General features: G+C 44.1%; 1 protein-coding gene across 2 annotated transcripts; it reads left to right on the top strand.

Annotated features, from left to right (window-relative positions):
• The first annotated feature begins 11 nt into the window (after positions 1-11).
• LOC148542996 (gap junction alpha-4 protein-like) lies at positions 12-24702 on the top strand. 2 transcript variants are annotated; one of them, XM_088462615.1, is made up of 2 exons: positions 12-90; positions 22423-24702. In XM_088462615.1, exon 2 carries the CDS (start codon positions 22441-22443, stop codon positions 23497-23499), a length of 1059 nt encoding a protein of 352 aa, XP_088318741.1. In that variant the 5' UTR covers positions 12-90; positions 22423-22440; the 3' UTR covers positions 23500-24702. The 2 variants fall into 2 exon arrangements, with proteins under 2 accessions (XP_088318741.1, XP_088318735.1); XM_088462609.1 differs by lacking the exon at positions 12-90 and adding an exon at positions 18024-18146.
• The last annotated feature ends 269 nt before the right edge of the window (positions 24703-24971 follow it).

The following is a 24971-nucleotide window of genomic DNA, read 5'->3' as shown; positions in this document are numbered from 1 at the left end:
ATCCCAAAATAATTTCCTTAAAAGTGCCCCCAAATGAAACTTAAAGACTGGATGTTGGCTGCCTGAGAGTCTCATTTTCATCGAAAATAGGTATGTACTAATAGGTATTTCATATAAAATTTCATAGCTGACAATTTTTTATACTTCCATACTACAACGTTAATAAAGTTGTTGCATCTTAAAAATGTGTAGTATTATTGCAACTTGTATTTGCATATAGTAGTCTTTCAAATAATTTTTGTACTTGACTGCATAATTTGGTTGATGTACCATTATTTTATTCATGTACATAATTATTACAATGGAGCAGGGGCGTATTTAGAATGGGTGCAGGGTGTGTGGTGCACACAAGCCTTTGGGTCCAGGGGGGCCCACACTGCACACCCTGCACCCATATGTTTTAATACTTACCCCTTCGAAGTCCTGCGTTGGGCTGAAGCGCTGGACAAAACACCTGAAAAATGGCCAACGGCGGCCATTTTTCCGGCGTTTTGTGCATGTGACCTACACACACTCTAGTGTCCAGAGTCTACAGGTGCAACACTGAGCGCTGCTGGTCACCAGAGAGAGAGGAGGGGGCGCAGACAGAGACTGCACATGGGCCCCCTCCTCTCTAGAAATGCCCCTGCAATGGGGATCTCACTGGTTTTATGTGTGTTTCACAGTGTTGTGTAGATCTTTTTCATTTTGACAAATTGAGAAGTAAGAAACTGTGTAGTGAGAGGGGTTAGAACAAATCTGTAGTGAATTAGAGCATTAAAAATTTCCCAACACAAATGTTAAAAAAGTCAACTTCAATGGAAGCAGCAAATTAATTATTTTGTTTATTTTGCCCATGTGATTCCTTTCCTAATGTACTATTTTTGCCAAGGTTGCTAGCCAGGGGTGAATAGTTTCAAGAACTTGTCAGTAGAAATTCCTTGGAATCCGAACTGATCCAAACTGTCGGGATCCGAGGTGATCTGAGCCGCAGCTTGGATGTCCCTGGCTGCCTCAGATCCTTGTCTGAGTCAAAATCTCGAGATCCCACTGTCAGATCTTGCAATTTTGACTTGAGCGCCAATTTCAAAAGTCCAATTGAAATCAATGGTCTGACTGTCGACACTGCTGGCACCCCTGCACTGAGAACACTACCAGCACTCCTGCACTGCCAACACTGCCAGCACTCCTGTACTAAGGACATTGACGCCACCACCGCATGGCAGACACCACCGGCCCCCCCGGACTAAGGACAACGCCGGCACCCTCTGTCACAGTATGTGCACCATTGGTGTATCCAATTTGCACTGTACTGTATCTGACCCACTCTGTATTTGACCTGCACTGTAAGCCGTACTGTATCCAACCTACACTGTATCCCGCACTGTGGGTTTGATTCTGCAAGGATCGTAATTGCAAAGCTGCATGCAGGCACCTTTGCAATTGCGATCCTTGCAGATATGGTAATGCAGCAGGAAGCATCACGCCTCCTGTGCATTACTTATCCGAGCTGCGTTGTCCAACACAGCATCGGATAATCTGCGTACCATCGACCGGCTGCAGTGACCCATGAGGTCCACTGCAGTTTAGAGGAGAGGCCAGGAAATCTCCATCAGTCGACCGAGATCCTGGTTCCATTCCTCCCCCGCAACGGCGGCGACACGTCGTCTACTGCCAATCTGCGACCAAGTTAGCAGTACCCATTCTGCATACTCGCAGATTGGGTCCTGCGCCAGCACAGATTCCCAAACATTGTGTATCCGACCCACACTGTATACAACCCACATTGTATCCAACCCGCACTGTATCCAACCCGTACTGTATCCAGACCGCAGGTACGGAACGCTGTTTACATGGTTGTGGTGATTTTGGGTAACTGCTCAACAAAAAGACTAATTGATCGGGTGTTTCTATGGGCACAGAGTGCCAGGCATCAGTGGCCCAGGGCCCTCAGAAGGAAGGCACTAAGAATAGGCATGTGCTGGGTGCATGTGCAACCTGTGTAGGGGGCATCCAAGTCTGCTGTTGACACTTTACACATGGTTTTGGGTATTTTTTTCTTTGCTGTTTGTTAACTACAACTAATTTATAGCAACGATATTCCACACACGATTCTTAGTAAATTTCTGTGTTGGATTGTTTTCTATTGAAAGTACTTGTGAGTTGGTTCAATCGGTTATTGCTAATATATTACTAATTTGCAAAACATTTTTAAACAGAAATAATTATTTGTGCTGCTGCACAGTTGCTTAGTTTGCCAGCCAACCTTTGGCCTATATTGGTGAACAGCAGTGGCGTAACTAGGGCAGGGCGAGCGGGGTTCGTGCCCTGGGCGCCGTTGGACCGGCCCGCCCGCCCTAGTTAGCCAGTGTAGCGCTGACCGCAATGTGTGCGGTCAGCACTACACATTTGCACAGGACCGGCGCTAGGCTTCCAGCGCCGGTCCTGTGCTGCACGCCTGAGCCTGTTGCCTCCCCCTGAGCGCTTGCCCAATAGCGCTAGGAGGCGGGCTCAGGCTGTGCATAACACACGCATCGCCGCCAGCGCTGGCGGTGATCTGTGTGTTAAACAGCAGCCAATGAGAGTCATATAGACTCTCATTGACTGCTGCAGCACCCACTGCAAGAGCCGGACTTCCGTCCGGCTCCTGCAGTGGGTAATGGGACTGTGGTCTTGACGTCTGTCCCATAATGCTGAGCGCACCAGCCCGGGCGAACTGGCGGGCGGGAGCGGCATCGCGGACAGGAGCAGGAGCAGCGTGGAATCAGGTAAGTATATTTTTATATATTTTTTTTTTTATTTTTTTTAACCTATCTGCACAACGGGGGAGGGAGGTGGCTACTACTGGGGGAGGTGTGGCTACTACTGGGGGCGCCATTGGGAGGACCTCTACTGGGGGGGCTACTCTACTGGGGACTACTACTTGGGGGGGAACTACCACTGGGGGCATTCTAAAAGGGGCCTATTACTAGAGGCACTGCACTCGGGGGACCACTACTGGAGGCAATAATAGGAAGGGCCACTACAGGGACCACTGGATGGGGGGGTCACTACTGGGAGCCTGCATCAGGGGGACCACTACTGGGGGCGCTGCATGGGAGGGGGGGGGACTACTGCTGGGGGCACTATATAAGGGGCTTACTGCTAGGGGCACTGCGGGGACCACTACAGGGGGCACTAGATAGGGGGGATCACTACAGGGTGCCTGCATAAGGGGACCAATACTGGGAAAACTGCATGGGAGGGACTACTGCTGGGGGCACTATATAAAAGGGTACTGCATAGGGGGGGACTACTACTGGGGGCACCATATAAAGGGCACTGCAAAACGGGATACCGCTAATGGGGGCACTGCATAAGGGGGAACACTACGTGGGGCACTGCATTTGGGGGGGCCACTACTGGGGGTACTGAGTAAGGGGAACTAATTGGGGGCTGTATAAGAGGGACCACTACTGGGGATACTGTATAAGGGGCACTACTATGGGCCTGCATGAGAGGGACCACAACTGCATACTGGGGGTACTATATAAGGGGTACAACTATGGGCCTGCATGAGAGGGACCACAACTGCATGCTGGGGGTACTGAGTAAGGGGAACTAATTGGGGGCTGTATAAGAGGGACCACTACTGGGGATACTGTATAAGGGGCACTACTATGGGCCTGCATGAGAGGGACCACAACTGCATACTGGGGGTACTGTATAAGGGGTACTACTGGGGTTACGGTGCATATGGATTTGAATGTTCAGTTTGAAAATAAAGGGGTGTGTCATGTTGACACACCCCATTTTTAAGTAACCACGCCCATTTTTTGCCACGCACCTTCGGCGCGCGCACATCGGGGGGGGCTCCCTTTTCAAATTTGCCCTGGGCTCCAAATACCCTAGTTACACCACTGGTGAACAGTATTGTGAGCTGTGAGGTGGTCAAAATTGAGTGGAAATGACTGGAAATTAATGTTATTCAGGTTAATAACACTCTAGGAACAAAAAAGGCCCAAATTATGTGATTTTAGCTTTTTTTGTCAAATTTTGGAAAAAAAATCCCAAACAAAAACCAGACGACGAATTAGAACCAAAACCAGCAAAAATGGTCCAGCGCACACATTTACCTGTCAGTACTCATTGGTGGAATTCCCTGAAAGTGACATTGCTCCTGAAGAAAGAAGACACTGGAAGTTCTAGTGGGCTGCAGCCATGCAAAAGAGGTTACAGGCTGCCGCCCACTAGGTAAAGAGGACACCAGAAGCCCTGGGGAGTTGGCAGCTGCGCAAAAGAGCTAATTGGCTACCACCCTCAGGTGAAGACACCAGAAGCCCTGGCGGGTTGGCGCCCGACAGATGACTCCGAGCCCACGGGTGGCGGCAGCCATGCAAAAGTGCTTTAAGGCCGTCGCCCCCAGGTGAAGATAATAATATATTACAATATTAAAGTGTATTGTTTATTTTAATATTTTATTTACAAGTGGACTACAGGTGCCAGTGGACCCTAAAGGCCTGCATGCTGGTACTTGTGGTTCTCCAAGTACCAGCATGTAGGGGACGCTTGCTGGGACATGTAGTTCACCTGTAAAGAAAAATATATAACATCACACTTACTTTCTGCCACTTAAACTTAAAAAAGCAATGAAATTCCGATCATTAAGGCTGACGCCTTAATGGACGTGTTCCTTGCGCAACACAGATATGGTATGCCATCACACCCTGTGGTCAATGGCAGATTCAGCACTCTCACAGAATGAGATTGCTGTCACTCACAAAATGGTGGAGCTGCTAATTCACAGAATTGCACTGCACCGCTGCCACTGCTCTGCACCACACCCCTACAGCCGTCTCACACTCTGCACCTCCCAAACCAACCTCCTGTGTGCTGTCCCCTCTTCCACCTGTGTTAGAGTACCATTATGTTGCCCTTCTCCCTTGCAGGTAGCCTGGTTTGCTCATCCAAACCCTGATAGTTAATACATTTTAAAAAAGCTATGAAATTCCATAGACAAAAAACCTTATGGTTTTATATGTCCCATTAAGGCTGCTTAGACAAGATCTGAAAATTCACAAAACCTATTGATTATCTGCCACTCAAACTTCAAAAAGCAATGAAATTACGATCACTAAGGCTGATGCCTTAATGGATGTGTTATTTGCGTAATACAGATATGGTATGCCATCACATCCTGTGGTTAACTACAGATTCAGCACTCTCATAGAGTGAGATTGCTGTCACTCACAAAATGGTGGAGCGGCTAATTCACAGAATTGTGTGCTAATTGGAATACACACATGCAGTCTATGTAATGTTAGTAATATTAAGTCCTGGAATGGTAGTCTTCAGGAGAAGGGAGAAAAGGGCTTCAAAATTGATTTGTTCATTTGTATAAACTGCCTGTTTTTATATATCTATTGATCTATTACATAGTTTTTGCTTTGATTTCAATGGGGTTACTGATATTGCATGTAAAAAAAAAATCATATCAGAAATCAACCATTAAAAAAGATTGGCAAAAATAAAAGCAATTTAATTACGAAAATACTATAAATAATTATATTTCTAAAAAAAATATATACAGGGAACTAAAATAAAAACAACTCAATACATCAAAACATAGAAACATTTCTGTACCTCTTTCAAACACCGTCCCCATTATTGGTAGTAAATTAATCTAGTTTAAAAATCTCAAAGTTGTCCTGATAATTTTCCTCATCATTGTAGATGTATGGTTAAACTTAGAAATGTACAGTAACGAATATAATTCTCAGAAGAGAATGCATTCTGTTTCTTAGGTAGGGTACATACTTGGGCAAATGACCAAGTGAGCAACCGACCAACCAATTTTGGTAAGCAGACACACTTACCAATCAGCCGCACAATATGTCTTGGCAGAAGAACCAGTTGTGATGTCATTTTCACTGGTTCCTGTGGCCACCATATGGGTTGTTCAGTTTGTCATGTGTGCACACAAGCAGATATGAATGATATAGCATGGACGATGCAATATATCTGTGAGAAAGGTCTTTCACAGATAGGTATATATCATGTGTACAAATGAGCAGATGCACTAAACGATAAATAGTTAATTGGCTGTTTACACAATATATTGCCTAGTGTAAACTCAGCATAAGTCTTAGGTTTGAGCAAAGTTTTTTGCATATATGGCTCACAGAAGTCTCTAAGGCTTTTATTACATGCCTACAGATTCTAGATAGGAACTTTGTTTAGATGCATTGGGTCCACTTGGCTAACTAATTTTCTGTAGTGCCTGGGCAATTTTTCTATTGTTTCAGTTACTGCATGTAAAATTATGCTATTTTTTTTTTAAAAGCACAGTGGTATAGCAGCATGATGTGTCATGTTAGCGCTTCCAACATGTAAAAGATAGAAACATTCAAATATATAAAAGTATTAATAGAGTTCAGGAAGACAGCATTTTTAAAGATAAGAAGGTTTGTAGAATAATGAGTCAAACTATGATATGGGAGGTAGGAAGCCTGAAAGGCAAGATAAGACAGGACGTTTTACAGAAAGGGTAATAGATCCATGGAATAGTCCTCTCGTACTGTATTTGTGGTGGGCACTCAAACAATACAAAAAAAATGTAATTGCCAGCATTACATATGTACTGCTGGCAGTGGTGGATTTTGCCTAGGGGCTGCAAGGCTGCAACTCCCCCCAATAACATCCACCACCTCAGTGTAGTCTGTGCAGTCTGTGACTGCACTGGCTACACTGTGTGACTGGAAGTGGCTTCCTATTTGAGGTGCCACCTGCCAGTCACATATTCAACAGGCAGCCCCAGGGGAGGTGTCTCCTCTCCCTGGGACTGCAAGTCCAGGCTGCTATTAGCAGAGAGTGGTTTCTAGGAGGAAGCTGCTACTCTGCCTTTCCATCAGCCCTAACCGGCTCCTTGGGGCTGCAGACAATGCAGCCCTTGAAAGCCGTTGACATGCGCATGCGCGGCTCCCGCCGCTAGTGTGCCGATCCCAGCACCTGACAGATCGATTGCGCAGGCGCCGTGACCCGGCCAAGAGGAGGCAGGAGCCGGTGAGTGACCCTGTCATCTTCAGCGGTGGCAGCCCCCCTCATCAAAGAGGGTAGGAGCCGCCACTGACTGCTGGCAATGAAAATATTACAAAACAAAACAACACAACCATATAAAATAAATAAAATAAACCCTATACTTCCACAAAAAGTACACACTAAGGACCTATAGCATTTTTTCAGCTGTCAACTTATAATTTCTAAATGTTACTATGTTCTTGTATATATGGTAATTTTGTATTTGTTTTTATATAGCACATAAGTGCTATATACAGTAAATGATCATATTAGCAATAGGATCTGGACCTGATATTACCTCCCAAGATGCAAGATTGCAAGATGCAATCATAGCGCTGGAATGTACTATCCAGCACCCACTGGGACAGGGGCTCTTAAAGCATGTCCTTGCGATGTGCTTGGAGTGCTGCCAGGGCTACTTCGCATGCCCGCTGACTACACATGCGCGGCCACCATTGCAATGGAGGGTCCCGAGGGAACCCTCTGCTGGCTAATTGTGCGAAGTGTCGCCCATAGGCTATAACAAGCTAACGCCATCCCCGCATTCTGTTGGTAAATCTGGCACCGGCGCACCCCCATAGAAACCTATGGGGGAGGCAGCTGCAGCCAAGAATGGAGGGATTGCAGCAGGTATCGGAGATATCTGCTGCGGTCCCTCCTTCATACATGGGGGTGATACTAAATACTTGTGGTTATCCGTCCCACCCCCCTCCCCCCCTACCCAGGTGTTTTCGGGGAATAAGCCGCAAATATTTAATGATAAATGGGCACCTAAGTCTTTCATGTATGTATTTTCCCGTGACAATCTGTACTTACAACACTGGAAATTGTTATTGCTTGCTTTTACAGATTTATCATGATAAATATACATTTTTCTGGATTATTGTTAATGTACAGTACTACTACTGTATACTGACCATTAATTTGACACCTAGCCTGTCACAATCCTAACTCACTGCTCTATTCCAGAGTTATTATAATGGCTGTCTAATCAGCATTACTGTTTCACATGTGCAGTAGTACCAGTATTGGCCACCTGAGGTCTCTTGCCACACCTTGCAAAAGTAATTAATTCTACATTCCAATCCCATGTTAAAATTAAATAATTGAATAATGTAAACAGCATGCAATTACTATCTCCCCCCCCCCCCCCCAATTTTGACCATCTCAAGGCTCACAATATTGTTTTCACCAGTATTATGTACCAGTATTATTCACCAGTAAGATGCAGTTATGCTTCATTTTAGTCCTGCCCCCTCTACACAGGCCACGAATTACCTCCCCATCCTACCCACTTCATGAGAAAGTGGGCAGGATGTGGGAGATCCAGTCACTCTTCCTGGTGTGATGGCACTACCTGAAATATGAAAATACCTGAAATGAAATGTTAACCTCCTAAAACTTCCAGAAAATTAGGTAAGTATGAAGTAAGTGCAGCTCACTTCAAGTTCACTTTAAAACAAACATACTGTACACACTGGCCCTCATTCAGACCCACTCGCGAGCAGCTGTCCGCTCGCAAGTGGGTCGATGGTCCCCACTGCGCATGCGCACGACGGAGGGAGCTCCGTCGTGCGCATGCGCGAGACCCGACGAGCGAAGGACTTTCCTTCGCTCGGAGTGTCTCATCAAAGGGGGCGTGCTGTCGATGGTGACTGACAGCACGCCCCCTTTGGCGGGCGTGCCGGGGACGTGCCTGCCAGACGTAGGCGTTCCCAATGGAACGCCTACCGTCTGAAGCCGGCCCCACTGACATCACTAGTGATGTCAGTGGGAGTGATTTTGGCTCTGATAGAGCCAAAATCACTCCTGGCCTTGCGGTTGAAAAACCCAACCGCAGGTCAAGACCATCGCGACCATCATTGTGCACGCTCGTATATGCTGTGGGTGGTGACCCACAGCTATACGAGCGTCCAGGATGACGCCCCATATTAATGGAGGTGGGCCCTGATTCAGAGCGAGCGCTCTGGTCAGAGCGTCCGGCTCTGAATCAGGGCCACTGTTTGCACTTGATTGCAGGTGATAGCTAGTTGCTAAAAACAAACAAACATAGTGGGCGATTCAATTCAGTGTGATGCTGAATAGGCCCAGGAAGGAGTTCCTGGAGCTATTCAATTCACAGCGCTGTTAAGTCCGACTAGAACCACTTAGGTCAGAGAATGCTGGTTACTGCACCTTAAGCTGGATGTTTGGTCGTGGTAACAGGCATTCTCCTACTAAAGTGTCGGCTGCGAGGCTGTTAGCGCCGTTGGCAGTCGGATTTCTGCTTACACCTCAGGAGGGTGTGAGCAGAAATCCTGTAGTCGGATATAACAGCGCAGTGAATTGAATAACCCGGTGAACTCCTTCCCAGGGCTATTCTGCATCGTGTTCAATTGAAACGTTCCCATAGCGACAAAGATACCTGCAGTCCTTTACATGCTTCCCACCAGGGGCTGGCCGGCAACTTTCAGGCTGGGGGGCAAACACAAGCACGATGTGACGGAAAACTAATATATATATATATATATATATATAGTATATATGTGTCTGTGTGTGTTCCAATGGGACTTTAACTTCCCTGCCGACCTTGGCAAGCAGAGAAAGTTATCCTCTGCGCCAGCTCTTCACTGTAGGTGCCATGCGCTGGATCCCCTTTTGTCTCTGGCTTGACTCTGCCAGCTACTTGATTCTCAATGGACTTAACCTGAGCAGCATGGATGCTGGTATTAGAACCTATGCTGCATACAGTAAGCTCCTCCAAGTTTGACTCTTACTACAGTCTGCTGTGTTGCTGTAGGTTGCTGGCCATTTCAGTATTCCACAGGCAGCTGCTGCTATCTACTGCTGCTGGGCGGGCATAACTAGGGTATTTGGAGCCCAGGGCAAGGTGAAAAATGGAGCACCCCCCAAGTATGCACGTGCACTGAAAAAGTGGGTGTGGCCACATGCCACAGGAGGCGTGGACACTAAAAAATTGGGTTGTGTCAACACGACACACCACAGTTTCTCATCACTCTGCGAACATTCCCTTTCATTCCATATGTACCTTAATGCCCCCAGTAGAAGTGCCCCTTATGCAATGTCCCCAGTAGCAGTGGCCCCTATGGTAGTGCTCCTTATGCAGAGCCCCCATATACAGTGCCTCCAGTAGTGCTCCTATTACAGTGCTCCCAGTAGTGCCCCTTATTCAATGCTACCAGTAGTGCCCCTCATACAATGCCACCAGTGGTGCACCCTTATACAGTGCTTCCAGTAGTGCACCTCTATACAGTGCCTCCAGTAGTGGTCCCCCCTATGCTGTGCTCCCAGTAGTGCCCCTTATACAGTGCCCCCAGTAGTGGTCCCCGCTATGCAGTGCCCCTTACATATATAGCACAAAGACACAAAAAACACCCAAACACAATACTTACCTGAATCACCGCTCCTGCGCCTGCCGCTGTCTGCTTCTCCGTCCTCCTGCTCAGCACTATGGGAGAGTCTCCCATCACCCACTGCAGGAGCCGGAAGGCAGAGCTCATGAGTGAGCTCCAGCCTGACTCCGGCCTTGGGTGCAGCAACCAGTGACAGTCTGTCTGTCTCATTGGCTGCTAAAACAGACACATTGCCACGGGGCCGTATGAGTGTACTACCCGGCGGTGGCATGTTTGTTTTACTGTGTGGTGCAAGACACTGACTAGAACCACTGTCCTTGACCACGGCCAGCAGCGCCCCCACTTGCCGCCAATCCAACGGTGCCCAGGGCACGAGTCCCAGCTGACACCCCCCCATGTTACACCACTGGGGGCAGGGCTACCTAATGACTACTCATGTTTCTCACCCACTGATCAGACAGTTTAACTTACATCAGATTTCTCGTATCACTGGCTGAGAGATCAGAGGAGTCAACAGGCAGCAGCACCACCCCCATCCCTGCTCCCCGACCCAGCCTGCCACTGCTTCCCACCCACTCCATCTACCTATAACTCTCTTTAATGGTGACTAGTATGTAATATTGCAGCATGAACTACAGCCCACACCCTCTCCATATACTGCCCTGGCTGAAATGGCACCTGAAATCACCATTAAGGGACTTACATGCAATCCAGAACACACAAGATTTTTTTTTAGATCCGAGTTCCGAACTTGGAGGGATGACCCGAGTTCTGGTATACACATGTATGTCTGGCTTAAATTCTAATGTTTTTGAGCAGGTCACATCTTGAAATGCATCCATCTCAGCATATACTGTACATGTAGGTACGCAAATGTGTCCAACTATAAATGAGCCCCAGCATTTAAAATGCAGCATACTCATAACATTATTACCAGTTATTTATTATTATTACCAGTTATTTATATAGCGCACACATATTCCGCAGCGCTTTACAGAGAATATCTTACCATTCACATCTGTCCCTGCTCCAGTGGAGCTTACAATCTATATTGCCTATGACATGCACACGCACATACACACTATGGTCAATTTTTTGTGGGGAGCCAATTAACCTACCAGTATATTTTTGGAGTGTGGGAGGAAACCGGAGCACCCGGAGGAAACCCACGCAAGCATAACACTACACAAAGGTTGATAACATGCTGTGACACGCTGTAATATTGTACTACATTGTTTTATGTGTCCTAAGTAAAATTATACATAGGTGAATGCATGAGGATCCTCTGGTTCCATTTAGCACAATGTCATTCAGCTATCACATACTATATAATAAGTATGGTAAATGTATCATATGCATAACACTAGACTCAGGAAAATAACAGTGTAATATTGTACTACTGTACATTGAATAGTATATGTTGGCATAATAATGTGCCAGGAGTAAAGGTGCATCACACATGTAACACCTAGCCCCATTACGTCTTTTTGCTGCAAGGCTCCATGATAAGTAGATACCTTCATATTTTACTGTTATGTTTAACATTTTATTTAGATTTTTCTTTGTATTATATTGTGGACAAATATTGCCTATAGACGTCTTCAGGAAGAAGATTCCCTATGGATTTAGAAGTTTAACAAAATATTAACCCCTTAACGGTGAACGCTCATCAATATAAGTCTATTAATTTTTAACAGGTGGATTTGAGGAAATACATAATACAGTGGGTACTGACTGCCAGCTACTTGTAGTTCAACTAATGTAATCATTCGCAGGCAGTCTAGCTTGGGCTTTAGAGAACTTATACTGGAACTGATTCTGGGTTAGGAGCAAAGCAAAAAAAGGTACATTTGACCCAGATAAGTAGCAATACAAGGGGTACAAGTCCTTGTTTCATTTCATGCAAGGTAAATACTGGCTGCTTTTGCATATAGGGCCTGATTCAGACCCACTCGCGAGCGGCTGTCCGCTCGCAAGTGGGTCGATGTTATGGACTGAGCATGCGCACGACGGAGGGAGCTCCGTCGTGCGCATGCGCCAGACGCGACGAGCGAAGGAAAGTCCTTTGCTCGTTGTGTCCGATCAAAGGGGGCGTGCTGTCAATGTTGATTGACAGCACGCCCCCTTTGGTGGGCATGCCGGGGGCGTGCCTCCCTGACGGGGGCGTTCCCACGGGAACGCCTCCCGTCAAAAGCCGGCCCACTGACATCACTAGTGATGTCAGTGGGAGTGATTTTGGCTCTGATAGAGCCAAAATCACTCCGGAGCTTGCGGTTGAAAACCTCAACCGCAGGCTCCGGCTCGCAATTTCGATGGTCGCGATGGTCTCGACCATCGCGGCCATCACAATGCACGCTCATATAGCCTGTGGGTGGTGACCCACAGCTATACGAGCGTCCAGGAGGACGCTCCATGAAAATGGAGCCCGGCCCTCATTCAGAGCGTGCGCTCTGCTCAGAGCGTACGGCTCTGAATGAGGGCCATAGCCCACAATTGCTGGACGTCTTATTTTTATACTGCAATTTAGAGTTGGGTTTGGACACCCCACACAAATCTAAATCTCTCTGAACCTTTTAAATCAGGCTCCCTGGGTTTTGCCAAACTGCAAAGTTTCTTGCTTTTTTTGCTTTGTTCCCAAACTCAGATTACGGCCCGTATTCAATTAGAGGCGAAAAGTCAGAAACTTTTTACCTATTGTACTTTCCGGCGCATTCGCCTGTTTGAGAGGCAAAATCGTTGCATGCGCGTCCCTGCAATTCACAGGCGAAAACGCAAATAGGCAAATGTATAACAGATGGAAAGTACTGAATAAATTGGGGGAATCACTCTGTACCCCAAAATAAGATGCACCGACACTGGAAATCATTACAAATGTGTACTATTAGCCCTAATAAATGTACTTTTTGTCCTTAAGTTGTGTTAAATGCTTTCTAGAAGCATATTTGTAAAAGTGGTGAAGAATAATAGAAAACAGTATTTTTTGGTTAAAATAAATAGTCCAGTCAAATTTGCGGTGCCTGAAAATGGGTGCTAGTATATTTTTGTGTATCTATAGTGCACTTTTCAAAAAAGTGAAAAATCCACCTGCTGCATGCACCTGCCATCCTAAAAACACCTGGCCCATCCAAACAGCCCCTATTTCGCTAGTTTTTATCCATTTTTTTTAGCTGATTTGTCCTTTGGGGGGGGTCCATAGGGTTCTGAATCAATTCTCCACATTTGCACCCCAAAATAGAGATTTTGCACTTTTTTCCGCCTGCCATTCATTGGAGAAACTTTTCAGCTATTCCAGTGCATTGAGTATTCGCTTAGGCGAAAACGTCCTGTAATTGAATTTGGAGATAAAACACAAACAGTCAAATAGCGGCAATAGGCGAAACCTTTTAGCAGATCGCGGCTTTTCACCTCTAATTGAATCCGGCCCTAAATCATCTTAAAATGTTACCCTTGTCCTAGTGGTGCCTTGATGGGCTCCAGTGTCATTCAGCAGGCCAGATCCGTCTAAGAAACTCCACCCCATGTTGACAAGCTTGTGCTGGTTGTCACTTTTACATGGGGACTGTATGCTCATTGTACAATACAGTATTGATACTGGATCTTCATTTATGGAGGGGTCATGCAGTCTGTTTTATTTAGTTATTTATTTTTCAATGAGATTTAATACAGTATGAAGAGGTAATCCAAAAATGGTGATATAAATAGGTAGTGCATGTACAAAAATAATAACTGAGACTTAGGGGTCTCTGGGTTCTATTTATTAACATTATTTTAACTAAAATAAAGTGAAAAAGGGTGTTTTCAAACCCTTTTCACATTATTTTAGTATCACCTACAGTTACTAAAGGGCAATTGGAGTAGAATTCGTAAAATTCTACTCCAACCCCTAAGTATCATTTATTTTTAGTAATCAGATCGCAATTCCCATAATTGTAATGGGAAAAGTGATCTAACCAAAGTTACTAAAAATAAATTGTGAAAAAATAACGGGGGAAGCCCTGTGATAATAACGCCACCTGGAGGTGGCGTTATCTAGGGTCTCCCCCGGTTACCGGACTCCTGCTCCGCTCTAATGGGGAGAGCAGAGCCGGGAGCCGGCCCCAGTAATCAGCTGTGTGGTCTAAACAGACCACACACTGATACACTGTGAAAATAAGAAGTAAAAAGAAAACAAACTTACCTGACTCCAGGGACTGGTGATCGGAGCTCCGGTGATGTCCTCTCTCCAGTCAGCTGGTCTCCCATGCTGCACTGCATCCCGGTCGTCACCTGACAGGGTCCCAGTGCACTATGGGATGTCAGCTGACCGGAGGACTTGAAGGACATCACTGGAGCCCGGATCATGCAGGTAAGTGTAATTAAGGGAGAGGGGGGGATCGCGGGGAGTCCCTGATCGTGGGGGGTAGGACTTGGCGACAGGGTGGGACTTAGCACCAGGGGGTAGCAGCGGCGGCCGGTCAGCGCATGCGCGGGACACTTGTCACTGTATTTTTTTGTGAAAATACCATGACTAGTGTGCTGAGGGGATTCGCAGGGACAGAGGGCCTGATTCAGAGCCGGACGCTATTTGCGCTCGCTCGTTCAGGAAAAGGGGCCGGCTATTTAAATTGAGCGCTCGCTCTTTGCGGTCTGTTGACGCCTCTATGTCTGAGCGAGCGAACGAAACATGCGCTCGCTATTTTTGTAAAGACGCCCCCTGGCCGCTCGCATCATACGTCATCTCCGCTATTTATTTGATTAATCGAGTACATCGAAAGGCATCTGAACTGCTCGCATGCGAACAGTTCAGGCTAAGAAACAACCAAGTGACGTGGTCGATGATGCTGCTTTGTTAATTATGCACACCCTTAAAACGCCCGTTTTGACCGTTTGGCACGCCTGCGTTCGGATCACCACTCCCCGTTTTCATGCACCTTCCCCTGTTACCACCCACAAACGCCTCATCCTGTCACTCAAATTAGCAGGCACTCGCTATTTGGCGAGCGCTCGATTTCCGACCGCAAAGACTGGTTGGCGCATGCGCATTACGACCCATACGCATGCGCAGATGTTCGAACATCGCTTTCTCACAAGCTCTGGGCCTGATTCAGACCCGGTCGCAAGCGTTGAGCGCTCGCAACCGGGTCGATGGTGGCCCACAGCGCATGCGCACGACGGAGCCGGCTCCGTCGTGCGCATGCGCGAGACCCGGCTAGCAATGGGCACTCTGTCGCTCCGGTTCTCGCACCAAAGGGGGGGTGGCTGCCCAAACGGAGGCGTTCCCGAGGGAATGCTTGCCTTTGGGGGTGGCCCCACTGACATCACGAGTGATGTCAGTGGAGAGATTCCGGCTCTGTTAGAGCCGAAATCTCTCTAGGGCTTGCGGCCACGAGACCCTACCACAAGGGTCTTGTCGCAAGCCCGATCGCAAGGGTCTCGTCAAGACCATCACGACCATCATCGTGGCCGCTCGCATCGGCCTCTTGGCCGCTCGCTTGTGAGCGGCCAAGCGGCCGATCCAAAACAAAAAAGCCCGGCCCTGATTCAGAGCGAGCGGTCTGTCAGAGCGAGCGGCTCTGAATCAAGCCCTCTGTCCCTGCAAGGGATTTGTAGTAAATCCCTGTGATATTGCCTGAATTCACAATGCAAATTCACTCGGTAATATCACACTTCAATCTGCATTACCAATGCGGATTGTAGTAAATAGAGCCCTATGTACTAAGCTGTGAACTGAGATAAAGTACAAACCTACCAGCTCCTAACTGCCATGTCACAGTGTTTGAAAAATTACAGTTAGGTGGTACTTTATCTCCAACCACTTTATCTCAATCCAAGGCTTAGTAAATAGACCCCTTAATGCTTTGGGACACTTTAGCAGTGCAAAGCTGCTTCATTAAAGCAACATACTGTAGGGCCTGATTCAGAGTTATACGTTTTTAGCATCGCTGCTGCATTTTTGGAAGCAGCAGCAATGCTAAACTACTGTATGCTAATGCTGCAGGAGGCATCTTGTGTAAATAGATGGCTCCAACCAGCTTCTGTGATTCGCTGCTCCATCTGCGATCTCAACATAGTACCACTCTGCATAATTATTGGTTATACTCCATTAAGCAGATCTGAGTAACCTTCAGGTTACTCAGTTTGGTCGGTGTTTTCACGCAGCTAAAGCCAATGAAGGTGTGTACAAGGACACAGCCACTGGCTTAAGCACTTCCATAAAATGGGGCCAACACGCCCCCGTTTTCTGGGATATTGGGTCATTGGGTTTGCGTACAACTCTAAATCAGCACCACAGTGCATTAAATTAATGACAGTGTGAAACACTATGGGGTTATGTACTAAGCGTTGGGCTCTAAAACCCCGGCACTTCATGTTTATGCCTAAAATTGAAAAGGGCAATGCTTTTACTAGCTGTGTTTTGCTAGTAAAATCATTACCTTTTTAAATTTCAGGCATTATCACTATCAGAAACACATACATCTGATTTTATTTTTCATAAAAGCCACATTTCCTATAACAAATTGTGTAATGTGACTTTAGCATTTATTACTAACCCTGTCAAGTCACTTCTCTACATTATAGTGGGGCGTATTAGAACACGACGCTTCGAAAATTAACCCTATTTTAACCATTTACAGAAATAAACATACACAAATCACAATGATTTGTGTATGTTTCTGACTATCTCGCAGCTCAGGAGGTTGAAAGATTGAAAAGTGATTTTGACAGAGAGTTTGCTCCTATCTCACCCGAGCTTGTCATCCCGATTCTTAGTAAATTTGAAAGATGTATGTTTTAGGTGAAAAGTACTTCCGATTTGGCCCGATGGTGATTTGATTCGAGATTGCTATCTCACCCAAGTTTTACGAGGGAGATGAGAGAAATCTCTGTCTAACTCACCCGACTTTACCTTTAGTAAATTTGCAAGCAAGAAAACAATGAATAAATCACCCAAGATGGTCATCTCGACCTATCTCGATTCTTAATAAATTTACCCCTAACAATTGCTTTGAGAAATTAATATTTCTTTAGACTTTTGGGGGTATATTTACTAAGCGTTGGATTTGCTTTTGGGCCAGGCCCTAAGATAGAGAGATAGAGCAAGTAACTGTGTACCTGGACAGACCGTGATGCAATGCAGAGATAAAGTACCAGCCAATCAGCTCCTAACTGCCATGTCACAGGCTGTTGTTTGAAAAATGATAGTTAGGAGCTGGTTGGTTAGTACTTTATCTCCATCCTCTTTATCTCCATCCAATGCTTAGTAAATTGACCCCTTGAACTCATTACTTCAGGGCTTTGAGGCAGCAATTATAGCCACTGTGCTGCTCTCTGTCTATATAACATACTGTCTGAAACTGGTTCATCTTTCTTGTTAAAGATTTCTATAAAAACAGTGTATTTAAAGATGTACTACAGAAAATATGTAGAAATGTAATTTACAAATCATTGAATGGCATTCTAGCATCTAACATGTTAAAAATGATCCATCCCACAAAAAAGCAATATCTCATCTTTTTTGAGTATACCCCTTGTATCCTGTACCTCCTCTAGTCCGTCCCATGGTTTCCTCTTTCCCCTGTGGGATTTTTTCTTTTTTGAAGCAAGGGCATCGTCTGTCTAGCTCCCTTATCACAAAGCCACTGGCGCTGTAAGCCTCATATGGCTCTCTCTAGAAAGACTGCCACTATTGTTGGCTATATAAACTTTCCCTGGCATGCAGGAGCAGGTGGTAAGCTCTTTAAGATCCTACAGGTAGAGGTTCCTCTCTGAACATCAAAGGTATGTTAAATAATGTTATATCTCAATATTGTAGGTTTCCTATTCTATTCTACAGGACAAACATTTAGTGTGTAGGTCTCCAAGAGTAAGCTATAGGGCCATATAAATAATTATTTGTGGAATAATGAAGACACTTTCAGGAATTTAATAGTAAAAGGAAATTTGTGTGTAAATCCCAGCATGGTATAACAAGTAAAGCTGCTTACATAAATTGGTAATATAATATGGTTGAAAGTTTTCCAGCTCACCTGTTTGTTCTGCTACAAGGCTGAGTTCTGCTATCTTCCGGTACAGTCTAATAAGGCAGCAGAATAACAGGATATAGATAAAATACAGTTCTGAAAGCTAAGGAAAGAGGAGAGGTATCTAATATAATCTCAACATCAATTAATATGAAATAAAGACGGTTACAAATACATGTTGTTTTCTAATTCTAACTGTTTATGAAAATGAAAACGTTACATGTGGTCATCAATGAATACTTCACATGTGAAAGCACAGGATGTCTTACTGTATAAAACTCAACCAAATTTGATTGTAGTTACAAAAAAATGACATTAATCTTAAGAAAACAAACTCACAATATCAGTGCAAATATCTGTACTACTTCAAGTCTTATGACCATCTCACACGGCGTCGGGATTTCGACGCCTGTCATTAGTCCCCTGCCGGGATTTGAGAGTCGGGAAGCCGGCGATCGGCATTTCGACTGCCAGCTTCTTGACTGCATCCCCTCACACATATATGTGTTTCAAAATCACATTATATAATGGCTTAATACTATCCATTATTTATAAAGCACCGACATTAAGATATTACTGTACATTAAAGAATACATGTTACAAGCATATTTAATTACAATAGCATAAAGACAGAAGGAACCATCCCCACATGAGCTTACAATCTAAGAAATGTGGGGAACATTGAATAAGTAGAGTGAAGGGAAAATTACAGCATTTGCAGTGGGTGGTGTGGATAATCGTTTGTGCCATTCTAATTGTGCCACGTCTAAATATTACATACATGCATTTGGGCTCTGGAAGCTTCTCTGAGCTTAAAATATAAAGAAAAGCTGCAAGTTTTATCACTGTAAAAATATGTTCCACTGGGTGATATTAAATACTTTTCAAGACATGTACAGTAGTTAATATTTGCTATATGAACTGTATACTTTAATGTTTATGAATATGTATGTACATAATGTATGAATACTTGGTGAAAGACAAAGGTAGAATACTTTTATAAAATCCTGGTATATCCTAAAAAAAATTAAATGACAAGAATGTAAGAAGTGGCCAGCTTCCCTTAAATTATTGTATTTATTGAAAAAATTTCTTACAAGATTTCTTACAGATAATCATAGATTTTGGGGCTACTTCATTTAGTATACAAGTGATTTTATCTAAGTGCACACATAGAGAAAAGGCCCCCAGACATCTGCGATGGATCGTCACAATGTAGCGACGGCCATCGATGTTCCGCGATCCGTCGCAGGATCGGTGAAATTCTTCATGTTGAATTTCACCGATCTGCCAATCACGATAATTTTTTGATCGTGATCGGCATATCTCAGCGATCCTGCGATGCCGGGTTGCAGGATCACTACATCGCGACGATCCGACGCAAATATATGGTGGCCTTAAGACAAATGCAAAACATATGAATACAATCAGTAACCAATTCGTCAAGTAATATATTAATTGTCCTTGATGTCTGTTGATTAATGTGCCAAGAGGACTGCAGTTTACACATCCACTGAATGCATAATCCATAATATGATTAACTTTAGATGTTACATTGTATTTTTCAAAACAGGCTGTCTTTTCTTATTTATACTATCTGGATCAGTCATAATCCAAATCTGGAACAAAAATACCGGAAAAATCCATATAAATTAATGACTGTCTACTCACTATGAACGACAGATGAGCAATGATCAAAGCCAGAATTTCTTCCACTGAGAGCCAAGCACAATATTTTTGGCTTCATGGCTAGTGGATAGAGGTATTCACTATTACTGCCGGTCATTACCAGACAGCAACAGCCATTTGTAGTGAGCAAGTGGGATTTTATTTAATATTTAATAAAGTGGTGAGCAAGGGTTTGGGCTATTCAACTACAGTTTTCTTAAATTAGTATGATTATTAATTTTAGTCAGTTGGTTGCAGTAACAGGACTCCCAATATTTTGTAATTAGCCCAGCAATCCTAGTACAGGAAATCTATGAAGATGGCCCATTGCTTTTCAGCTTGGGCTGGTAGCCTCTGAGATGTAGCACCCTGTTTTGCAGCATCCCTCCCTAATGGGAATGGGAATGTAATGCCCGCTGTCTGGATGCCTCCTGTCAGAATACCGACAGCGGCATCCCGATGGTTGGTATCCCGACAGGGGTCGGGTAAGTATACTTACCTTCCCCCTTAACCCTCCCTTCTTGTAGCCTAACCCTAACCCTCCTCACCACACACCCTAACCCTCATCCTTAATGCCTAACCCTGACCCCCCCAGTGGTGCCTAACCCTAACACTTCCCCCTAGGGGTGCCTATCCCTAACCTCCCCCCCAAAACCTAACTCTAACGCTAAGAGTGACTCACACTTACTTTGTTCGGCGTGGAGTCCTTTGGGGTTCAGGCGTCGGGATTAAGATAGGTGTCGGTATTTCGATGCCTACCGTATCTTAAGTTCCTTGTTGGGCTTTGGATGTCGGTATTGAGACCAGCAGCATCGCAGCTGCCAGTCTCATAACTACAACCCCCCCAACGAGACACCCGTTTGGGACTGATTTTCAGCATAGCAGAGAGATCCCATGATTATGGTCTCCCATTTATAGTGAAAACCAGCCCAGGCTGTCTAGCAATGGGACTGGGTGTGGGAGTATATGTGGTTTTTAATAGTTTCTTAAATAAAAATAATAATAACATAAACACACAATTTTAAAATAAACTTTAAATAAAAAAAGCTTCTGAAAACATGGATTTAAATGTAAAAGAAATGATTTGTTTCTTCTTGCTCTTCTCTCTTGGAGGCATATTTATCAACACTATTTTGAGGGCTATCTCCAGAAAAGTTATTTTCAGAGGATACCCACATAAATTAAGTGTCCCTGAATGTAAGAAGGGGGGACTGCTTCAGATAATGGAGGTATGCGCTGCAATCCCTACATTTTCATTTGCAAAAAGCAGTCCCCGCAGGTATCCATGGAGGCTGCTAAAATATGAAATGTACCAAGCTCCAGAAGTCTTTAGATGGCATTAGCCATTGTAGTCTATGGGCTACACTACTGGAAAAAAATATAGCATCTGGAATTAATTGTATGAATTGTATTTTACATGGTAAATGTGGGTTTAGTGTTTAGTAATAATAACACTGCCCAGACACATCTAATTTTACATATGTATTTGACACTTCATTAAAATACTATATTGTATACAAATTGGGTACTGTACCTTCAGTATTTACTATTAACACTGCCAAGCCACTTCTCCTAGAGCAGTGGTTCTCAAACTTGGTCCTCAGGACCCCACACAGGTCACGTTTTGCAGGTCACCTAGTAGGTGCACAGGTGTACTCATTACTTAATGACACATTTTAAAAGGTCCACAGGTGGAGCTAATTATTTCACTTGATTCAGTGTGGAGACATGGAAAACATGCACTGTTTGGGGTCCTGAGGACCGAGTTTGAGAACCTGTGTCCTAGAGTAAATCAAGTACATACTGCTACTGTTTTCTCCTGGCGTAAACCTGATGAGTCTGCTACCTTTGCAGTGTTGGACGCAGCTTAAAATGCATCTGATTTAGCACATCACACACACATTTTACACATGCACTTTTGATGTAACTGTACAGTACATCATTCCTTTAAGATATACACTGCAGTTAAGTGTACATTTATTTATATTATTGTGCAAATATGTCCAGTGATAACAGCATATAAAGAATTAAATCTTATAACTTGTAGTATGAAAATCTGTCTTGTTTGCCCAGCAATGAAAGTGTTTTTAATTCATTAAACAGCAAGGATAGAAGTGATAAGAAAGGTATTTAATTATGTCCTTCACAAAATATAGAGTTAACCTAGCATTTTACCCTAGGAGAAAGCATAGAAGATACTATGTATTACGTCTTCTAAACAAAATAAAAAATACGCACATATGGTCAGGCCGAATTTCCTTATAATAAAATAGATTTGTTTAGACTGCAGACATTGTAATCTGCAAACTAAAGTGCCAATAGCACAGAGGGAAAATGCTATAAAACCTTTGTGTTTTGTTTTGCAGGTAAAGGATTCATGCACCATGGGGGATTGGGAATTTCTGGAAAAGTTGCTGGATCAGGTGCAAGAGCACTCCACCGCTATTGGGAAGGTCTGGCTAATGGTACTGTTTATCTTCCGCATCTTGATTCTCGGTCTGGCGGGGGAATCAGTTTGGGGAGATGAACAATCAGACTTTGTCTGCAATACGGATCAACCTGGTTGCCCAAATGTTTGCTATGACAAAGCCTTTCCGATTTCCCATGTGCGCTTTTGGGTGCTTCAGTTTCTCTTTGTTAGCACTCCCACCTTGTTTTACCTGGGGCATGTAATCTACCTTTCTAGAAAAGAGGAGAAGCTGAAACAGAAAGAGGATGAGTTAAGGGCCGTGAGTGACAAAGATCAGCAAGTGGACCATGCCATAGCGGTCATAGAGAAGAAACGTCTAAAAATCTGCGTTCAAGAAGATGGCAGAGTGAAAATAAGGGGGGCTCTGATGTGCACCTATACAACCAGCATAATTTTCAAGAGTATTTTTGAAGCTGGCTTCCTAGTGGGCCAGTGGTATCTCTACGGCTTTGTAATGCCTGCCACCTATGTATGTGAAAGAGTTCCGTGCCCCCACAAAGTGGATTGCTTTGTGTCCAGACCCATGGAGAAGACCATTTTCATCCTTTTCATGCTAGTGGTGTCACTCATTTCTCTTCTACTCAACCTTTTAGAGCTGATCCATTTAGTTTGCAAGAACATGCTGCACACTTTGAAAAAATATTCCCCCTACATCTCCAACACAAGATACCACAAAGAAGAGAATATGTATCCAGAAAAATGCACAGCAGCCACTGCACCTTTTCAGGACAAAGCATATATGTACCTTCCCATGAGTGAGAACATTTCCTACCCAACATATAAAATTCAGAACGAGGACAACTGGGCTAACTTGAACACAGAAAAACAACTAGCTAGTTATGGAGGAAAACAAACACATCTAGAAAAGTACAACAATAGTACTTTTACCCCCATTTCTCCTAATTCTCACGTTGTAGTAGAGAAACAATTAAGTAGAGCCAGTAGTTCAGCATCCAAGAAACAGTATGTTTGAGAAAACAGTTTTCAATGCTTCTGTGTTTTTGTTGTTTTCACTCAGTGTCCAAGTCCAAGCTGTGAGGCTGGATTACCATCACTGTCCACTGAAAATGCTGAGTGAATGAACTAAAGGTTGTGTGAAACAACAAGGCATACTTGAACATGTATTTTCTGCCTTTACAATTGGAATTCAGAATATTAACAACTCAACACAGCCAATGTGCTGGTCACTCTGCTGACAGATAACTACTGTATATACTATTCACATGTTTACCTGTGAAACTCAGGCTAGTTATACTCAATGGAATTTACTGATAACTGTTGTACACATACTTTTGCTGTTATGATACAAAACAGAATTATGGGGGTTCTTGTTATCAATACAAATTGTCAACATAACACGGTCTTTAAATGATGGGTAATTTAAGATTAGCCGATACAGATTCTAACACTAGGCAGCAATTCTGCAACAGAATTGTAACTGGATACAGAATATGTGACTATTATGTTGCTAAATATAATTTATTTCCATTTTGAGAATATTCACTTGTCAGGGTCCATGAAAGCACGCAGGATATCCATCATCAATATCTGAACTTCCTCTGCACTTATTTTGTAACTGTGTGGGACTGAAATATGTATCTCAAAATCCAGTTATTAAGCTGTACTTGGGTGACATTTGGCTAACTACATATAGGAAACAAGTTTATGTTTCTGCTGTTCAATTTTTTTATATTAAAAAGCAAAAAGAATAAAAAAAAACATTATTAGTTTTACAAATTGCCATCAGTGTGAATGTTATTTATTTTTATTGTAACTCTTGTCTGATCCCTTATAACTTATAGCAGAAGGCAACGTACAATTTGTAGCCTCTATTAGACTTTGGATTCATCTTAAAGCTGCAATTCTATGGAAAACAAATATTGTGTTTTTGTCTTAAATATTACTTTGCTTTTCTGCAACAAAAACAAATGTTGGTGTCTTTTTTTCCTTACCTCTTTTCCTGAAGCTGCTATTAATGATTTACAGTTTGCTACATTTTGTGATTATCATGGAAACCACAATTACATAATATACAGTATAATGTACTAAGTAGAGAGCCTTTATAATAGCCCTCTTCTCAGTATTACCATTTAAATAAGACTCATTGGAGGGAGGGGGTGAAGGGAGTTTCTGCCTAGTGGTATGTAGTCAGGAAGCTGGCTGGTTCAGGCACCCCTGGGGGTAGGTTAGGGTTAGGCACCCCTAAGGGACGGTTGGGGGGGGAGAGGGGAGGGTTAGGATACTTACCAGGCACCGTCGGGATCTTCATCTGCCGGACTTCCGGCATCGGTATTTCATCCGCCAGGCTTAGGTCCGGCGGTACGTCATACCAATTCCATAGGCAAATAAGGATGAGCTCCCGCTGGGTATCAAGTCATGGAGGTTGAATCAGCCAGTTCCTGATGCGTTTCACTGTGTACAGTCACAGCTTTATCAAAGCGTTTG

The sequence above is a fragment of the Taudactylus pleione genome, unplaced genomic scaffold, assembly GCF_031769625.1.
Source record: "Taudactylus pleione unplaced genomic scaffold, aTauple2 ptg000007l, whole genome shotgun sequence".
Taxonomy (NCBI): Eukaryota; Metazoa; Chordata; class Amphibia; order Anura; family Myobatrachidae; genus Taudactylus; species Taudactylus pleione.
Note: the sequence above shows the minus strand (reverse complement) of the source record. Positions and strands in the feature narration are given on the sequence as shown.

What these genes read in the sequence shown, in the direction of transcription:
- LOC148542996 (XM_088462615.1), top strand. Translation starts at nt 22,441, where the DNA reads ATGGGGGATTGGGAATTTCTGGAAAAGTTGCTGGATCAGGTGCAAGAG.